Source organism: Adelges cooleyi, unplaced genomic scaffold (assembly GCF_023614345.1).
Source record: "Adelges cooleyi isolate 19-005CV unplaced genomic scaffold, UGA_ACOO_1.1 ACOO_flye_CR_arks_rails_tigmint_CR_PRNA_9, whole genome shotgun sequence".
NCBI lineage: Eukaryota > Metazoa > Arthropoda > Insecta > Hemiptera > Adelgidae > Adelges > Adelges cooleyi.
In genome coordinates this window covers 16,916,293-16,932,504 of record NW_026096579.1, presented here as the reverse complement: position 1 = coordinate 16,932,504, position 16,212 = coordinate 16,916,293, and the positions used below count along the sequence as shown (strand labels likewise).

Genomic DNA, 16,212 nt, shown 5'->3' with positions numbered 1-16,212 from the left:
ATAAATTGAATATTTTTATTTATTGCTTTTGATAAATTGAACAATAAAGTTAAAACTTTCTTCACTTAATGCTAAACATATCTATGTTTATTGTTATACTAGCACGTTCATTTGTAAACTAGATATAATTTAAAAGAATAAAAAGAGTCAAAAAGTGTTGTACATTTTGTGGAATTATTTACCAATGCCACACTTTGTATGGATAATAATATACATTATAATTATATGGTGCTTAAAAATATTCAAAATTTAATAATATTAATAGCAATTATAATCATTAATTAAAATAATAACATAATTATATTTGTGGTTTTCTGCAGTCAAAAAAATTAATTATGATTATGAAATGAGTATAATGGAATATTCTTGTTTAGATATTTTATATAATAAATTACAGTTGTCTTAAGAGGACGTCACACACCCGTTATTTTCTTCGGCGTCCTCCTAATAAAAGTTCCAACAATCTAAATCTTATCATATGCCTACAGCTGCCATCTAGATTATTTTTATCTCGGTTACAGTAATAATTGCTTCATAATTAACATCTAATAATACTAGTAAATTATAATTTTAATAATAAAGAATAATACTTTCCAGTGGGTATAGAAATGCGTTCGATAAAGTAAACCATTGCTCAACATATTTGAATTGCTTACAATGGATTTTTGTTGGCAGTTGGCTGTCACTGAATATTAATTATTAACTTATACATACATACTATTACCTACCACTTAACTAAATGTAGTCTTTAACAACTTGGTATGACAAAACTCGAGAAAAGTTATTAAGGGTATAGATGATAGTTTAACAAAGACATCGGACTAGATGTTATAACATTATACTTATTTAAATTTATATTAGTTTAAGCACCAATAGGTTCGAATTTACATAGTAACATAAAATAATAAACAATATTCTGTATACTCAATAACTATTATTTTTGAGTAAAAAGTAACAAATTATAACAGCACGGAAGACTGACAACAATAATGCAAATGTCTTAATGTAAAATAGTAAATTAATAACCTGTTTTCCTATAGGTAACTTTTAGTTAATAAATATTTAGTTTTAATTAAAAAATATCCGACTCTCGCGGTTTTCTCACTTCTTCTGTGGCCATCTTTCGTTTCATCAACAACACTTGTCGTTCATGGTGGTATAAGAACATGTCTTCAGATATTTCTAATTGTATAAGCTGCAAGACAAATTGAAATATAAAGATAAGTACAAACAATATTCAATACGAAGAATCACTCGATAGATGGAAGTCAACTAACATATTTTTAAGAAACAATGTATGATTTTTTTTTTAAGTCAATTGAATTCTCATTTTAATATATTTTAACAAAAGTAAATCCTTTGATACCAAGATACCAAATGCAGTACCTTTTTTATAATTTTGTTTTCTTCAAACAAGTGTAAAGGTGGATTTCTAAGAGCTTCTAGGGTTTCACACATAGTAGGATAACGTTTCTTGAGAGCCGAGTACGATTTCCCTTGCAACGATATCCCAGTTAATAACAGACCCATTTTGAATAATGTTTTCACACCTAAAACATTTAACAATTTTATTAAAATTACAAATGAGTTATATTATTCCAAATTATTAATGTAAAATATAAAGGATTTTACCATCAAATAAAAATATGTCCCAGAATCTTAACAAAGTGGGCCACGGTAGCGATCTTGTAAACGCACATAGAAACCATTCAGTCATATACAAAATTGGATCGATGCTTTGTTTTTTCTATAAGACAATTAAATAGTTATTATCTGAATAAATACACACACACATACATCCTTAATATATAGAACTCACTAAAAGTTTGTAAATATTTGGTTCTTTTTCTTTTAATAAGGCAAAAAGTATATTGCCATCTAGAATAAGACTTTCCTGAAAGATAAACAAAACGATAAAAAAAAATAAAAAAAAATACCGATTGACAATTTGAATGTTTACCATTCCCGGACTGTAGTAATTTACGAGGTATTTATCGCACACGGCTACCAAACACCAAAATGATTGCTCAGCTGGCATATGCATTAAAAGAAATGCTGCAATAGGTGCTTGAGCTTGACAATACCCAATTTTGGGCCTATATATTGTGTACGCTTTGAGAACATTGAATAATTCTTTTTGACTGAAAAAAAAAAATTAATACTTCAAAAATAGTGTATTTATAAATTTTAACTCGCCATATTATATTTTACCCAGGTCCATCTTGACTGACAAACATTTCATGACACGGAAACTGCCTGTGTAGATCTTTTCGGATATCTTCAATCCATTTCCGATCTCCAGGCTGATTACAAAGTTCATAATATAACAATTTGTTTTCCTCGAGTAGTTTGTAAGCGTCACTTAAATACAACCATGCTCTGGGTCTAATCGACTGTGGAATGCCCTTTCTACATCTGTTCTGCACCTATAAAAAATATTGTTTAGTTAATAGTTCTTAGACATTTTATAATTTATATCTTGTATCCTATTTTAAAATTCAAATTACTTTTTTAAAATTTTTTTTAAGCTGTTTTTCCCAATTGGCTGTCATTTCAACCCATTTCTTTTCTCTTTCTATAGTAGTTTTAGGCGATATCAAACGTTTTCTAAAATTAAAACCATTGTTTAAAATTCACACAATAATTATTATAATTACACCGTACTATGTATAACAATCTTTATTATATTCCTAGCATCGAATTGTGCATCTGTCAAGTATCTTGTTAGAGTTGTGAGAAAGGGGAGGGGGGGAAGTGAATGTTCAACTGATGTTTAAAAGAAAGTCAAGATATAGTTCTCATAGATGTAAACAAACAAAAAGAGTAAAAGAAATCGTAATCACGCTGCCTAAGTGTCGATTTTCTTCATTCTCATTGTATTCTAGATTCGATTTGTGAACTATTATAACAAATACATTAAAATGTACAACCGATCACTAATGCTTAGCTAATGTGAATCACACAGGAAGTAACCTACGGACATGGCATAGCATACCAACCGGTTAATTGAGAACACTGTTTCCTGGGTTTAATTTTTAATTTGAAACTCAATAATTTTATATATTGTTACGGCCAAAAGGACGTCATTGCAAAATCTAATCGTTCTCGGCTCTGTACCAAAGCTAATTATTTAAAAAAAAAAAAACAATCCTAACACTCGACAGAACAGAAGTGACGACACCTATTATTAATGATTTTGGATAACGAAACGAAATCAACTTACGAGTCGGGTAGATATTGAGCACCTCCGAAGAATCCGTGTTTGTCGGTAACATTAGAAACTACAGAACCGTCGGGCGCCAGGGACGAACTGGCATTGGAGATATTGTCGCCATCCTCCTCGTAGTGGCGTCCGTCCATTTGTGCGTGTACCGCACTATTATGAGGCGGTGGTGGATTCAATGCCGGGTCGGTGGTTTATCAAAAGCCTGCACAATATAATAGAATGCGTGAAATGATAAATACAACAGATTGCAGACCAATATTATGTTGGCCATATGGCCCGAATAGGCCTGAATAACATTATTAGAAACTTGACGCCCACCGCGTACACGCTGTCCTTTTATGAAATACCTGATATTCGCCTCGAGGAATGCAAGAAAATAATATGTTGTTGCCGCCGTTCATCGCCTAACTTGTTGCCATCGTCTCGCGGACAACTCGGTTGGTCGACGGCAATCGCTGAATATTACACATTAGGCGTCGATAGTTTGCCGTCGTTAATAATTAACGATTATTATTATTATTAATCCGACGTGTACGACACAATAATTATATTATCGTTTATAATCTCGGACGACACAAAACGAAATATTTGAAAAACTTGAGTAAATAGAAAAAAAAAAATGTAACGCGTTATCATAACGCTTTACACACACACACACACACAAGCGCGCGATGGGCAGAGATAATAATACGGTACTGACGGCTATAATATACCAATGCCGATGATACCTACTCCAACAGTGAACTGGACGGTAAGTTTTTCTAAAATCACATACGTCACACACACAGTACACACACATATTATTATAATTGTACTCCTACCACTATGGACTAGGTCGCGAGTGTCGACCCCTGCCGCCGGTCTGGTCGCTGGTTCGGTTTCAGTCGTTGACTGATTGCGGTTGGAATACCGATTGTGATTTTTAAAAAAATCAAGCGAGGTGTTTGAATTGAAATTACAAAAAAAAGTCTAGACTATGTAACTTTAGAGGTGCTCTTGAATTTGAAAAAAGTCGGCGTAGTATAACTTATGACAAAGCCAAATCTGTAATTTTATGTTGCATATTTAGGTCTTTTTTGAGACATTTTTAAGTTATATATGATTTTTAGGGGGGATTCTTTGAATATTTTCTTTAAAAATAATTTATCAAAACAATAATCAGTAAAAAAATTCTAAAATATTGGAAATTTTTTTTTAAGGTCAAAAGAATGAGTATCAAATTATTAAAATATAAAATCAATTATACAATATACCTATCTTTAATAAATTATACATTAATTACAGTCTAATTAAGTCAATAAATAGTAAAAGTTTCATAAAGCCAAAGTTTTTACGCATTTATTGGTGGTGAACTCGTAGTATAGCATATAAATATAGTTTAATTTAATCAGTAATTGTTTTTTTTATTTTAAATGTTTTAATTAAAGTAATTAAATCGCAAAAATTGTTTTTTAAAGCATATATATAGTGCATATTTTAGGGTTTTTAAGTGCATAAGTGCTTGCATGTTTAGTGTTTTTTTAGAGCTACAAGTCCTCTGCCCTACTTATAACTATTCATTTTCAATATAAGAGATAGAAAATCGATTCTAAGCTCTTTAGAGAGAGAGCTCGTCAATAAGACCGCCAAGATAAGAATTTAAACAATTAAAAATCAATTATTTAAGTTTTTTACAATTATTATTAAAAAAATTGTCAATTTTAGCTTCAATTTGTGTTCATTTTGTTTCCATTTACAGATAGGTATTCGAAACCGATAAACGGATTTTGTTGTTTAGGACCTTATTAGAATTCTCTTGGCATGTTATAAGTGCAATGAATAGTTTTAAAACTTTATCCGATATAGTTAACTCACTACAGAGCTTTAAAGTTGTACATCATAAACAGGTGGGTTATCACAGGAAATGTTTTGGAAAACATTGTTGCTTTAAGTGGCGTTTTTGCAAATCGAAGGGGCGCTAAGGGCGCTTACTGCTCAGCACAGTGGATTTTAAAACTAGCACACCGAATTCCGTGATTATAGTTATACCTATCATAATATTTCCATAAAAGTTAGATTTAGTTATGTTTAGTGTTTTATTGTTTAAGTTCCTTCAATAAGCTATACAGGTATATTAGGTATTTGTGTAAGCATTTTTTCTTACAACGTTTGTCACGGCCATATCAAGTAAGTCTGGAACATTATTGGCCACTATTTATTTCAGTAACACCAGTTATAGAAATCGCACCTAAATAAAAAAATAACTTGTTTTAGCTTCGATGCTAAAAACTGAGAAGGTATATTATTTCTGATGATGTGTTTGCACTTTAATTAAAATTTGTTTGGGTGTCTAGACCCACGATAATTTTTAAACTGCTGAGCTAATTTCTTCGTGTAGCAACTGTAAAGATCAGTTTTCATCTGTCATGCTGTCCGTTTCCACTAAGCCCTGACCCCGCTGTACTGGCTTTTTTTGAGTATTAATGTGCTGCCCCTATGTTAGTATTTGTCTGATGTGATTCCTAAGTATTTGCTTGTAATGGTATTGAGTTCTGTGGGCATTATTTTTTACCTAGGCTGAAGCCTTATATTTATTTGTGATGATTTAGTTTCATTTATTCTTAGTGTTCACTTTGATTGCTTATGCTGATAATGCATTAAGACTTTGTGACACAATATTTGGATGTTCGTTACATGGTAGAATGGCGGTGTCGTCGACAAAAGTCGCCAAAGTTGTTTGATTTGTTGTAAAGGTCTCTGTTGTAAACATATTGTACAGTACGGAGGAAAGACTATTCCCACAGGCATTCCACCTTAAATTGTATGAATACCTGATGTAGCAAATCCATGACGTACTGTGAAAAACCTATCTTCTAAGAATAATTAAGTATGATGGTGCCGGTAAGAACCTCTTTATTTTAAAAACCAAACCCTTATTTATGCTATACTTTATCGAAAGCTTGTGCAATTCTAAGAAAACACCGAGACACTATTTTTTTCTTTCTTGTGCTTGGTGTACAGTTGAGTAACTGGAACGGAATCCGAATTAAGTATTAGGTATTAATATTTTTTTTTGTACGATAGGATTTATTCTTCCCAGTATTATTTTTTTTCAAAAAGTTTAGCTCAATACCAAAGCATTAAATTAAGCAAAAAAACATTACGAATAAAGAATGAAATAAAAGATAAATACATTTATATGAAGCAATTATAAATGTTATAGCCATACTCTAAATCTACCTATAATGACATTTTTAGAATTTAAGTCCTAAAACTACTAGCGAAAAAAGAGAAATAAAGAAAACGTTTTCATCCCATCTAGGGGAAAGGGTTTATAACATATTTTGTTTGGTTTCTCAACGTTTGTCGATAGCATATACATAAAGAATATTCCATAAAAATTTGCAACGAATTTAACTTTTTTTTTTTAAAGTAGTAAGACAATATTAATAATAATATAAAAATATCATAGTGCGATGAAGTACAAGCGCGTGCTCCAAATTCCAGTGCGGTGAGTGCGACAAATTAAAAAAAACAAATAGTTAACAGCTTAAGTTCGAATGTGTATGATTCAAGAATAGACGCCACGTGACAAAGCTATACTTAACACATCAATGCCAAATTTTTTTAAAATTTTATAATTTACAATTTTTTTTATACGTAGATTAAATTACTAGGAATTTGGGAAAAATAGATAAACAAAAAAAAGTGTATATCTAAGCAAATTACGCTTATAACATCTGACAGACAGTAATTTAGTTTAATAACTTTAAATTGTTTTTTTCTAACATGACAAAAAATTATGCAAAAAAACATGTTGAATTTTTGCTATGTAACTTGTATGTATATTGTACAATACAATATGTGACAAAAATAAATTTAACACTTAAATGACTAAATCCATGGAGTTAATTCAACGATGACAGGCGTATTGTAATAAATAATATGACGTCATCGGTTCAATCGCTGAATTTTTACGCAGTCCACATAAATGTGTCCATTTTTATCTTACAAATTGTAATTGACGAAATTATAAAAAATATAACACACATATTATACAATAAAAAAATAATACACGTTTAGTACATCGTTATAATTGTTATTATGTGTTATTAGTTGAAAATTACGATTAAATCAAACGAGACTATATTGTCGGTTAGCAACACGATTTAAGATACCACACCACGTTACAAAAATAATACATTGTACTATTGTGGTGTTAAAAAATATATCAATAATAAATATATATGTTTACAAATAATAATAGTTTATTTAAAACATTTTTTCTGGCTTGGCTTGATGCAAAAGTGTCCAAAACCGTCCTCGAATGAAAGTTTTTTTTTTTGCATATTATGTAATTTCAACAGACATTTAACCTATCTTCGACTGCGTTGATCGAGGCGATTTTCGAATTCGAGCCAACTTTAAAAAATAAGCGTTTTGATTCCCAATTTGTTAAGGGTATTGTCAGACGTAATCTCAATGCAAATTGCAATATATACATATGGTAAAAAATCAAAATGATTTCGTTCGTAAGGGAGTTTTGCAATAGCACCCCAAAATACAGCCTTATATTTTCATAGAAATGTAAAAAGGGACATTGTGTGGTGCAGTGGACACCTCAGCTGTCACGTGTCACTTGAGGTTAAGCTGTCTCTAGCACACAAGTTCCATTCCTGCCCAAAATCAATTAACCAACAGCTAATGGCCAAAGTTGCCAATGCTTAGGGGGAAAAAATTTATAAAAACCGTCAACATCTCTATCACAGTTTATAGAATGTATCCAGTGTTGTGGCTTTTGCCTGGCCCTAATTAATTTACCTAGTCCTTCGACAACACACAATACTTAGCTGTAACTCTTTAGTTGTCTCTTAGTGACCAACAGAATGAGCTGACAATTTTGTGAAATTGATTTGATGGGGAAACCTTCGCGGCTCGGTTATTATAGACATGCGATCAACCCTGTATAATAGTATCCATAAAATAGTCAATTTTTTCCAGATTACAGAAAATCCTTTTACCACCCGTTACTAGGACCGCAACAATATTGGAATATGAGGAATACTTATAAAATGTTATTATTCCGTACATAATATGCCATGAAACCAATAAAAATAAATTGTACAAACATGGTAAGAATACGGTAAAACAAAATAGGCAGCTTTTCGAAGAATCAACGTTAAAAAAGAAACCGGATAAGGATTAAGGACGGGCATGCGCAGTTGATGTGCATATAGATAGTTTAGATTTAGGCAAGCCTACCTACCACCAGTCATCTACTTGATCAATTGAATTCTATGTCAACTTAAACATGACTATTATAACGAAGGTAAATTAAATCACTTTTGAAATATAAAGAGTATAGACACTACAATGTTGTCAATTAATATTTACACTGATTAAACTAGTTTTTGGAAAGTTCCTTGAATAAAGGAATTAGTCCACGCCCACCTTATAAAAGAAGACCAAGTTCTGTTTTAACTCGATGCTTGAACTAATGAACTTCTCTAGTTCTTACTGACAAACAAATTTCGTCCTTGAATTAACATAAGCTCAGATAAACAATGCATGTGTTTATAATCGAAGTATATTAGTTAATTAGTTTTTTCTCAATAAGAAAAAAGTGTGTATGGAACTTGAATTTTTGTTTATATATTTTATACGTGCACATTAGATCTAGTATCCTTTCAACTTTCAAACCTTAAGACCAAAAACTGCCACGAAAAAATCGACATAAAGAAATAGGGCTGTTAATAAATGTTTTTTGACTGCAGATCGGTAGGGAATAGGGATATATCTAAAAGATACCTCAAACATATTTAGAAAATTTTTTTCTTCTTTTTGAAAGTTATTGAATGCCGTATTTTAAACAGGAATAGATAATTTTGGTTCAGCATTACTCGTTTTCAGGTCTATGCAAATAATAATTCAACCTTTTTGTAATTTTTCTTAAAGTAGAAAAACATAAGAAAGATATTGGCTTTAATATTACTTTTTTATGCATTAGATTATAGACTATAGACTACAAGTATTTAATTTTTGTTAAAAATAATAACTTAACATTGTTTAAAATGTTTAAAAGAACTGGTCAAAGAAATACATATATTCCATTTTTAACATTTGTTTTGTTAAAAAAAATTCGACTGGGAAGTAAACTGCTTTTGTTCCGAAAATATAACACAAAACCTTGAGAGGAACAGCAATACCTTTTTTATTTTTTTTTTAAATTCACCGCGTTTGTCAATTATGTTAATTTGACAATTGTAGTTTATTTTATTATACTATAATAGTCTAACTCAAAAAACAAATTAAAAGTAATGGAAAAGTTGAAAGGATATTATTAAAATTTAAATGTAATGACCAATAAACAAATAATTTCTCACGGGACAACCAATAAGTTTATATCATCATCATTCACAATACTGCATAATATTTTTCATTTCCTGCTATTTTTCCGTAGTGAAGAAGCATTAATTTTTTGTATACTTCAAGTCCCCGGAGACAGACTTCGAGTTATGAAAATTGACAGGCCTATAACGGGCTTTAGCCTATAGGTTTCTATAAAAAAAGTAAATACAAATTATAGTGAGTCGATTCGTTGTACATTTTAATCGGATTACTATATATATATATATAGTACACATACAGCTAAGTATTAAAGATTTTACTAATTAACTAGGAATCTCAAACTAACTTTGTAATAAATTCTACAAATGCTTCCGGCACAGATCAAATAAATCTTACCTTATTGTTAATTACCTATGTGGCGTGCCGTTCGAGTGATTTGCATACTTAGACATTTAAATGGCGGAATAGCAATTTGTATCATTAAATATGTCACGTTTATATTTTATATCTAACTACATTGAAAATACCTGTTTAAATGTATTTTGTATAGCATTGTATTAGGACTTTTCATAATAATTTATTCATCTAGAATCTAGATGAATTATGAAATATTGATTTTTTTTTTGTGTACGAATAATTTCCAAAAACTTATCCAGAGAAGATAAATTATGTTGTGTGTGAGGTGGCAAAAGGGAATAAATTCAAATTACGATTTTGGTGTGAGGTCCACTTTTTTTGTATTAAAGATATTCATTGTAGATGGGCAAAACGCAATAAAAAAAAATTCTTATTCCCAAATAACTGTGTTTTTGCAGATTTTTTTTTTATTACAGGGATTGCATGCGGTCTGTTTTTAAAAAGTTTTAGAGGCAATTTTTAAGAAAAAAGATATTTTGATAAATTTTGACCATTGTATTTTAAGGTATTTTTAATATAAATAACTTTTTCTATGAGTAAAAGCCAGACAAAATTTAGACTACAGAGGATGGTCTGTACTCTGTAGGACGCCAATTTTCAGTTTCTTGAAATTAAATAAATTAAATTTGCATTTTTTTCATTACTAAAACACAATTCTTTTACAATAAAAAAATCAAAAATCGGTATCCTACATAACCTAGTAAAATGGCCAAATAACTTATACATCTTTACAGAATTTAAATCGGACCATCATAAGTAGTAAACATTTTGTTGACAATCCCCTTTAAGTTTTTTTGACTGGGTAAAATTAAAAACTTATATCTAACTCTGGATAGGAGTATAGAAAATCTAGATAATTTTATTAGATCATTTTTTTTTTTACTTGGGAGAGTGGAGGTAAAATATTTTTTTTATTCAGGTTTGTATTAGTGATGGGAAACCGAAAAGCCATATTAAAGAAAAAAGCCCCTTACTAATCTTATAAATATCAAATAATATTATTACAGTGTAAAGCTGTGTACCTAAGTAAAATATTTTGACGAAAATTTCAACAAAAAAAAATACACATAACTTTGCTTAACAAAAACAAATCCGAAATCTAAAAGCAATTTATCTTTTTGGTGTAGTGTTTTTCTTTTACATATTCATCGAAAATATTTATCTTAGGTACACAGCTTTACATTGTAATAATAATTTTTTAGTACCTACTTATACAATTTTAAAGTTTTTTTTTTTGTGAAAATCCGGATTTTCGGATTCTCATCACTAGTTTGTAACCTAACATCGAGATGCTAATTTTGTGCGGTATTAAGAAAACGATTTCGAAAATTGCTTTTTTTTTTACTACACCTTATGGCATCGGATAATGCGTTATTCAACCAGGTAGCTAATAGTAGCTGGCGAATAACTTTAACGGACTACATTCGTTGTGGTCGATTGTATTATAATAATATCATCAGACATTGCAGACCAGTGTAAATACCCGCAGCCCGTCGTATCAGCTGTAATAATATTGAGTTAATCTCACGAAATGATCTCCTGTAGAATGGTCATTTTCGGTTGAACGAATACGATCAGACGTGCCCAAAGTGAAGTGCATTTAACGTAATTACTAATTGCCGATAACTATCAACAATTTTGTTCTAAGGTATTATTAATTCCGGGCTAATTGTACCGTGAACTTTTGACGGTTACTAATGGTTGCTCTTGATTTTACTGATGAACAGGTATTTCACAGTAGAACAAAGCGCCTGGAATTAAACAGCGCGTGTAAACCCCTTCAGCGCATTGTTTAGTACATAATAATATACCGTCTAAATTACACACTTAATGAACCGGCGGCCCCACAACTTTATTGTACGATATTAATTATTAATTAAAATGTGAAAACCAACGTAGGTAATCACTGTAAAAACCATCTCCAAATTACAATTATTATTATCCCAACGAAGTCCTCTGTTCGCACTCCGACACCCGCTGTGGCGGCAAAAGGCACTGCTCGCTTTTTACAAACATTTGTTAATCTGTCAGCTATGAAAACAAACGCCTATCAACAACTAACGCTGCGACTGTCATCTCCATTAACTTTTTAGTACAGCTTTTTAGTATCCTTTTTTATTGATTTATATTTGTATTATATATGATTATTTGTTGTGTACTTATCATTTTTTTCCAATATTATATTGTACATTGCTGTATACTACTTTTATGACCATTTTAAATATAATCTTCATTTTGCATACTATATTAATTTGTTGCAAATTATTATAAAAAAGCCAGTACAGTGGGGTCGGGGCATAGTGGGGACGGAGAGGTCACTGGTCTACTGATTTTATTGTAACTGAAAGTGATAAAATCACTTTTAAATAAACGCTTCGATGCGAATCTGTGGATAGTATGTTCAAACCAGTAATAGCGGTTTATATGATATCGTGGGACCAGCAATAATGTACTTAAAATTTAATATTTAGTCTTGTGCAGGGTGTATACGATAAGGGTTGATCGTCTGTCTATAAAAATGTACTGTCATAAGAACCTATATATCGTAATTAACAATATAATAAAAATATTTTCATTACCTGTTGACTGTTGATCCACTGGCACATAGCAACCTAGAAACTGACTATGGCCAAAGTGTAAATTTACCCTATTTTTGGTGTTTTTCCTTAATAAAAAAAAATTTTACTACAGATTTTTGAGAAAATTGTATATGTTATAGATCCATTTTAGATCTACCTTCGCTCTAATTTTCAAATCTAAATCTCTAAAACTTTGCTTGAAAAAGTGAAATAAAGGAAAAAATTCTATCCCTTCTAAGGGAAAGGGTTTATGATATTTTGTTGGTTTGTTAATGTTTATCGGTAGTACTATGTTTGAAGAATAATTCATATAAATTTGGAACATTTCGACTATTTTTAAAAAAACTATAGAGCATCGTAATTTTAAGTTGAAAAATGTGTACATTTTTTGGGTGTTTTTCTCGATTTTGATGGGTAAGGGAAGGGGTGACCTTTTAGTGTTGTTTTGTTTGTAATTTAATTATTTTTTTTACCTATTGTTCGAATGAAATTTTGTTTCAATTATTCACAGTTAGTTATCGATTACCACCAACTCGAACACACGTTAGCAAGTCGTGCCTTGATTTGCCGTTTAAACTTTATTGTCAACGACTTTGATCTGAAAACATGTACACAGGTATATAATATGTACGTTTGGTGGTAGTTTAGTTATATTGTTTGCCAGAAGTTTGTCGCTGGCACCAGATGTTCTTTTAGATTGATGGCTAGGTGGAAAACTTTCATTTCGGAATTACTGTTGTCATATAAAATCCGTCTATTTTACGACCACGTCCGCAAAATCGATTTCACGTTATTACGTGTTGTCACAACAAGCAAAACGTTTAATTCGATCGGCAAAAATGAACGTTGAAAACTTCCAATGAGTTACATACAAAACTTTATAAAGGGACACACAATAATTTGTTGCGTATAAATAATGATTAAAACTGTAATTTTTAGGCGAATTCGCACAATTTGTCGAAGATATAATAATTTTTAATTTACTTCCAAAATCTCAATAAAAAAAAAAAATAATAATAATATTAATAAAATAAACTTTTTTTTAAAAATATGTTTGTGAAAAAGTGCCTATTTCAATAAACATTTTTTTTTTTTAGATTTATAAAACTAACGCATTTTATTTTTGTAGATGTCATGACAATACTGTTTTTAATTAAAAAACAAGCTTAACGTTTTTTAGAATTTCTAAACAATTTAAGTTTTGATACCTTTCCATGAATCATGTAATAAAAAAAATAAATAATAACATTTATTTTTATTATTTAATATATTGGTATGCCGACTTAAATTGTTACAAAATATTAATCCTTAATATGGAAAGAACTTGTTTTTTAATATCAAAAATGATTTAAATAATACTATTTGTTTAGGTTGGTCACGGAAAGTTATAGAATATAACACGAAAGTATCTTTAAAGATACAATGCCAATGCATATCTTAGTATTAGTTTTGTCTCGACTTTCAGATGACAGACACATTTCTTCCATATTCTGTACATAAAATGTTTTTGTATACTTAGATAAAAAGAAAATACATACATTTTAACTTAAAATTTTCGCTAATATGGTATAAATAGAAATTGTTCTCTGTGCACACTATGTCTATGCAAGTATATAAAAATTAACTACTATATGAACAACCGTATTATCTTATGAGATAATCTTTACCCGATCAGCAATATTTATAAAAAAATATAGTATAACTAAATTTATAGAAAAACGGTTCTTAACCATAAACATTTTAATTAAATTTTAATACTATACCTATTTATTTTTTCAACGTTACCTATGGGTGATTTGATAAAAATATTCAAGTGTACATAACAAAAAGTCTATATTAAGCTTGAATATGCATATTACATGTATACAAATTGAAGTTTATCGTCGGAGAAAAATAAACAAGTTGTTGTTTTTTAGTTTTATTAGATTATTATGGAATATAAAGTAAGTGCTTGTTTATTTTCGGCGAATACGTCACCAGAGTTAAGTGAATTTTTGCTTCCCACGAAGTGAATTCATTAAGTTTATAATTAACTTACTGATTAACTCACATACGTTAATATTGTGTTCAACTGAATTGATTATAAAAATTATACACAAAAAAAAAGCGGTTTAGTGGGTTTCGTTGACTGATAAAGTATAACGATAAACGATTTAATTCTGTTCATAATATCGGGAAACAGTAGCTTTTTAAATCATTTAAACAAAAAACAGATTATTAATATATATACATAAGTATAAACAATTTTAATTAAAACAGATTAACTTTCCAATAGATTAGTTAAACATTACATTTTATATTTTTATCAACAGTATTTGTTTATGTACATTTTTTTTCCTTATGCCCTTGATAATGTCATACTAAATCACTTTTATGGGGTAAATTAGGGAAAGGAACAGTCTTAGCATCCCTCCAAAAAACCGATTGAGAAATAATAAATATGGTCAATACTTTTATGAATATTTTTAAAGTAAAAAAAATAATTCAACATTTTTCACAAATCAGTCATTATATCCTTTAAGCAATATTTAAGTTTAAATTTAAGTACTTTACCTAGTTCAATGCGTCCACTAGTTATACGTTATTAATATATTGTTTTGAGATCATTGTATTATTATCCTTGTAAATTGTTAGTTTAAGTTATTTTATAATTAATTGTTAGCTACTTTATATAGTATGTACCTATAATATATACTACTTAACACTAGAAATCAAATATTACACATGTGATTGGGTTGTTAAACCCGTCAAATTCAAATAAATAAATAAATTAATTAAAACATAAGATTAAAAACAAAATATCAATTAACTTTACATGTGTAATTTAGAACATATTATAGGTTTGGTGATTGGCTTTTCATAGAAAAATCTAAGCCAAAATAAATCTATTGTCTGTGTTCCGGCTGAAGCCATAATTCGTTTCACTATCAGAATCGATGATTTAGGACCCAACTTACAGCTTACAACTAAGGTAACTAACATTTAAAAAAGTACTTATTAATTTTCAACATATTGTTAGGACAATTTTTTAATTTTCATCACTTGTTATCAGTGTTTTGCGAATTGATATTCAAACAAAAATGATTCAAATACAATTTTATTCAAATATTTGTTGGTAATTTATAAAAAAAAAAAAATTATTCATTGTATTTTTAAATTAAATATCATATAAAAAAAATTATTCGAATAACTTTTTCACAATTTATTCTCATAAAACATAATGAATAATCATAGTAATCAAGTTTGTGTAGCAGATTATTACAATTAGGTAAAAAACAATTTGTATTGTTAATTGTAGATTTAAATTCAGATATTGATAATGTAGACTGTAGTAAAAACTACATTATTTAATGTGTTAAAAAACACTTTATATGTATTACAACGAAAATAACTCAATTCTAGCCGAGTTGTGGTAATATAATTTATATATACGTCTTTAAAATGTTAACCCCCAAAAAGTTGCACTGAAGCTGAAGCGTAAACCATTTTCTAAGCTTGTACGACGTAGCAAATTCTGTATTTATCAAAAAAAAAAAAAAATAATAATAATAAAGTTTAGACAGAGATAAATTTTCCGAGTTAGTATTTAAGTACTACCCTTCGGCGTAAGTAAGAGTGTATAATATATAAGAGCATACACATATTATTTATAAGTTTCCGTAC

General features: G+C 29.4%; 1 protein-coding gene across 1 annotated transcript; it reads right to left on the bottom strand.

Moving 5' to 3' along the window:
* Window positions 1-221: 221 nt before the first annotated feature.
* On the bottom strand, window positions 222-3,955 carry LOC126846813 (TBC1 domain family member whacked). The gene is made up of 9 exons (XM_050586613.1): window positions 3,574-3,955; window positions 3,224-3,428; window positions 2,508-2,607; window positions 2,212-2,426; window positions 1,961-2,141; window positions 1,820-1,894; window positions 1,633-1,747; window positions 1,387-1,550; window positions 222-1,195 (listed from the first exon to the last, which is right to left on the bottom strand). Exons 2-9 carry the CDS (start codon window positions 3,358-3,360, stop codon window positions 1,073-1,075), a joined length of 1,110 nt encoding a protein of 369 aa, XP_050442570.1. The 5' UTR covers window positions 3,361-3,428; window positions 3,574-3,955; the 3' UTR covers window positions 222-1,072.
* Between the last annotated feature and the right edge of the window lie 12,257 nt (window positions 3,956-16,212).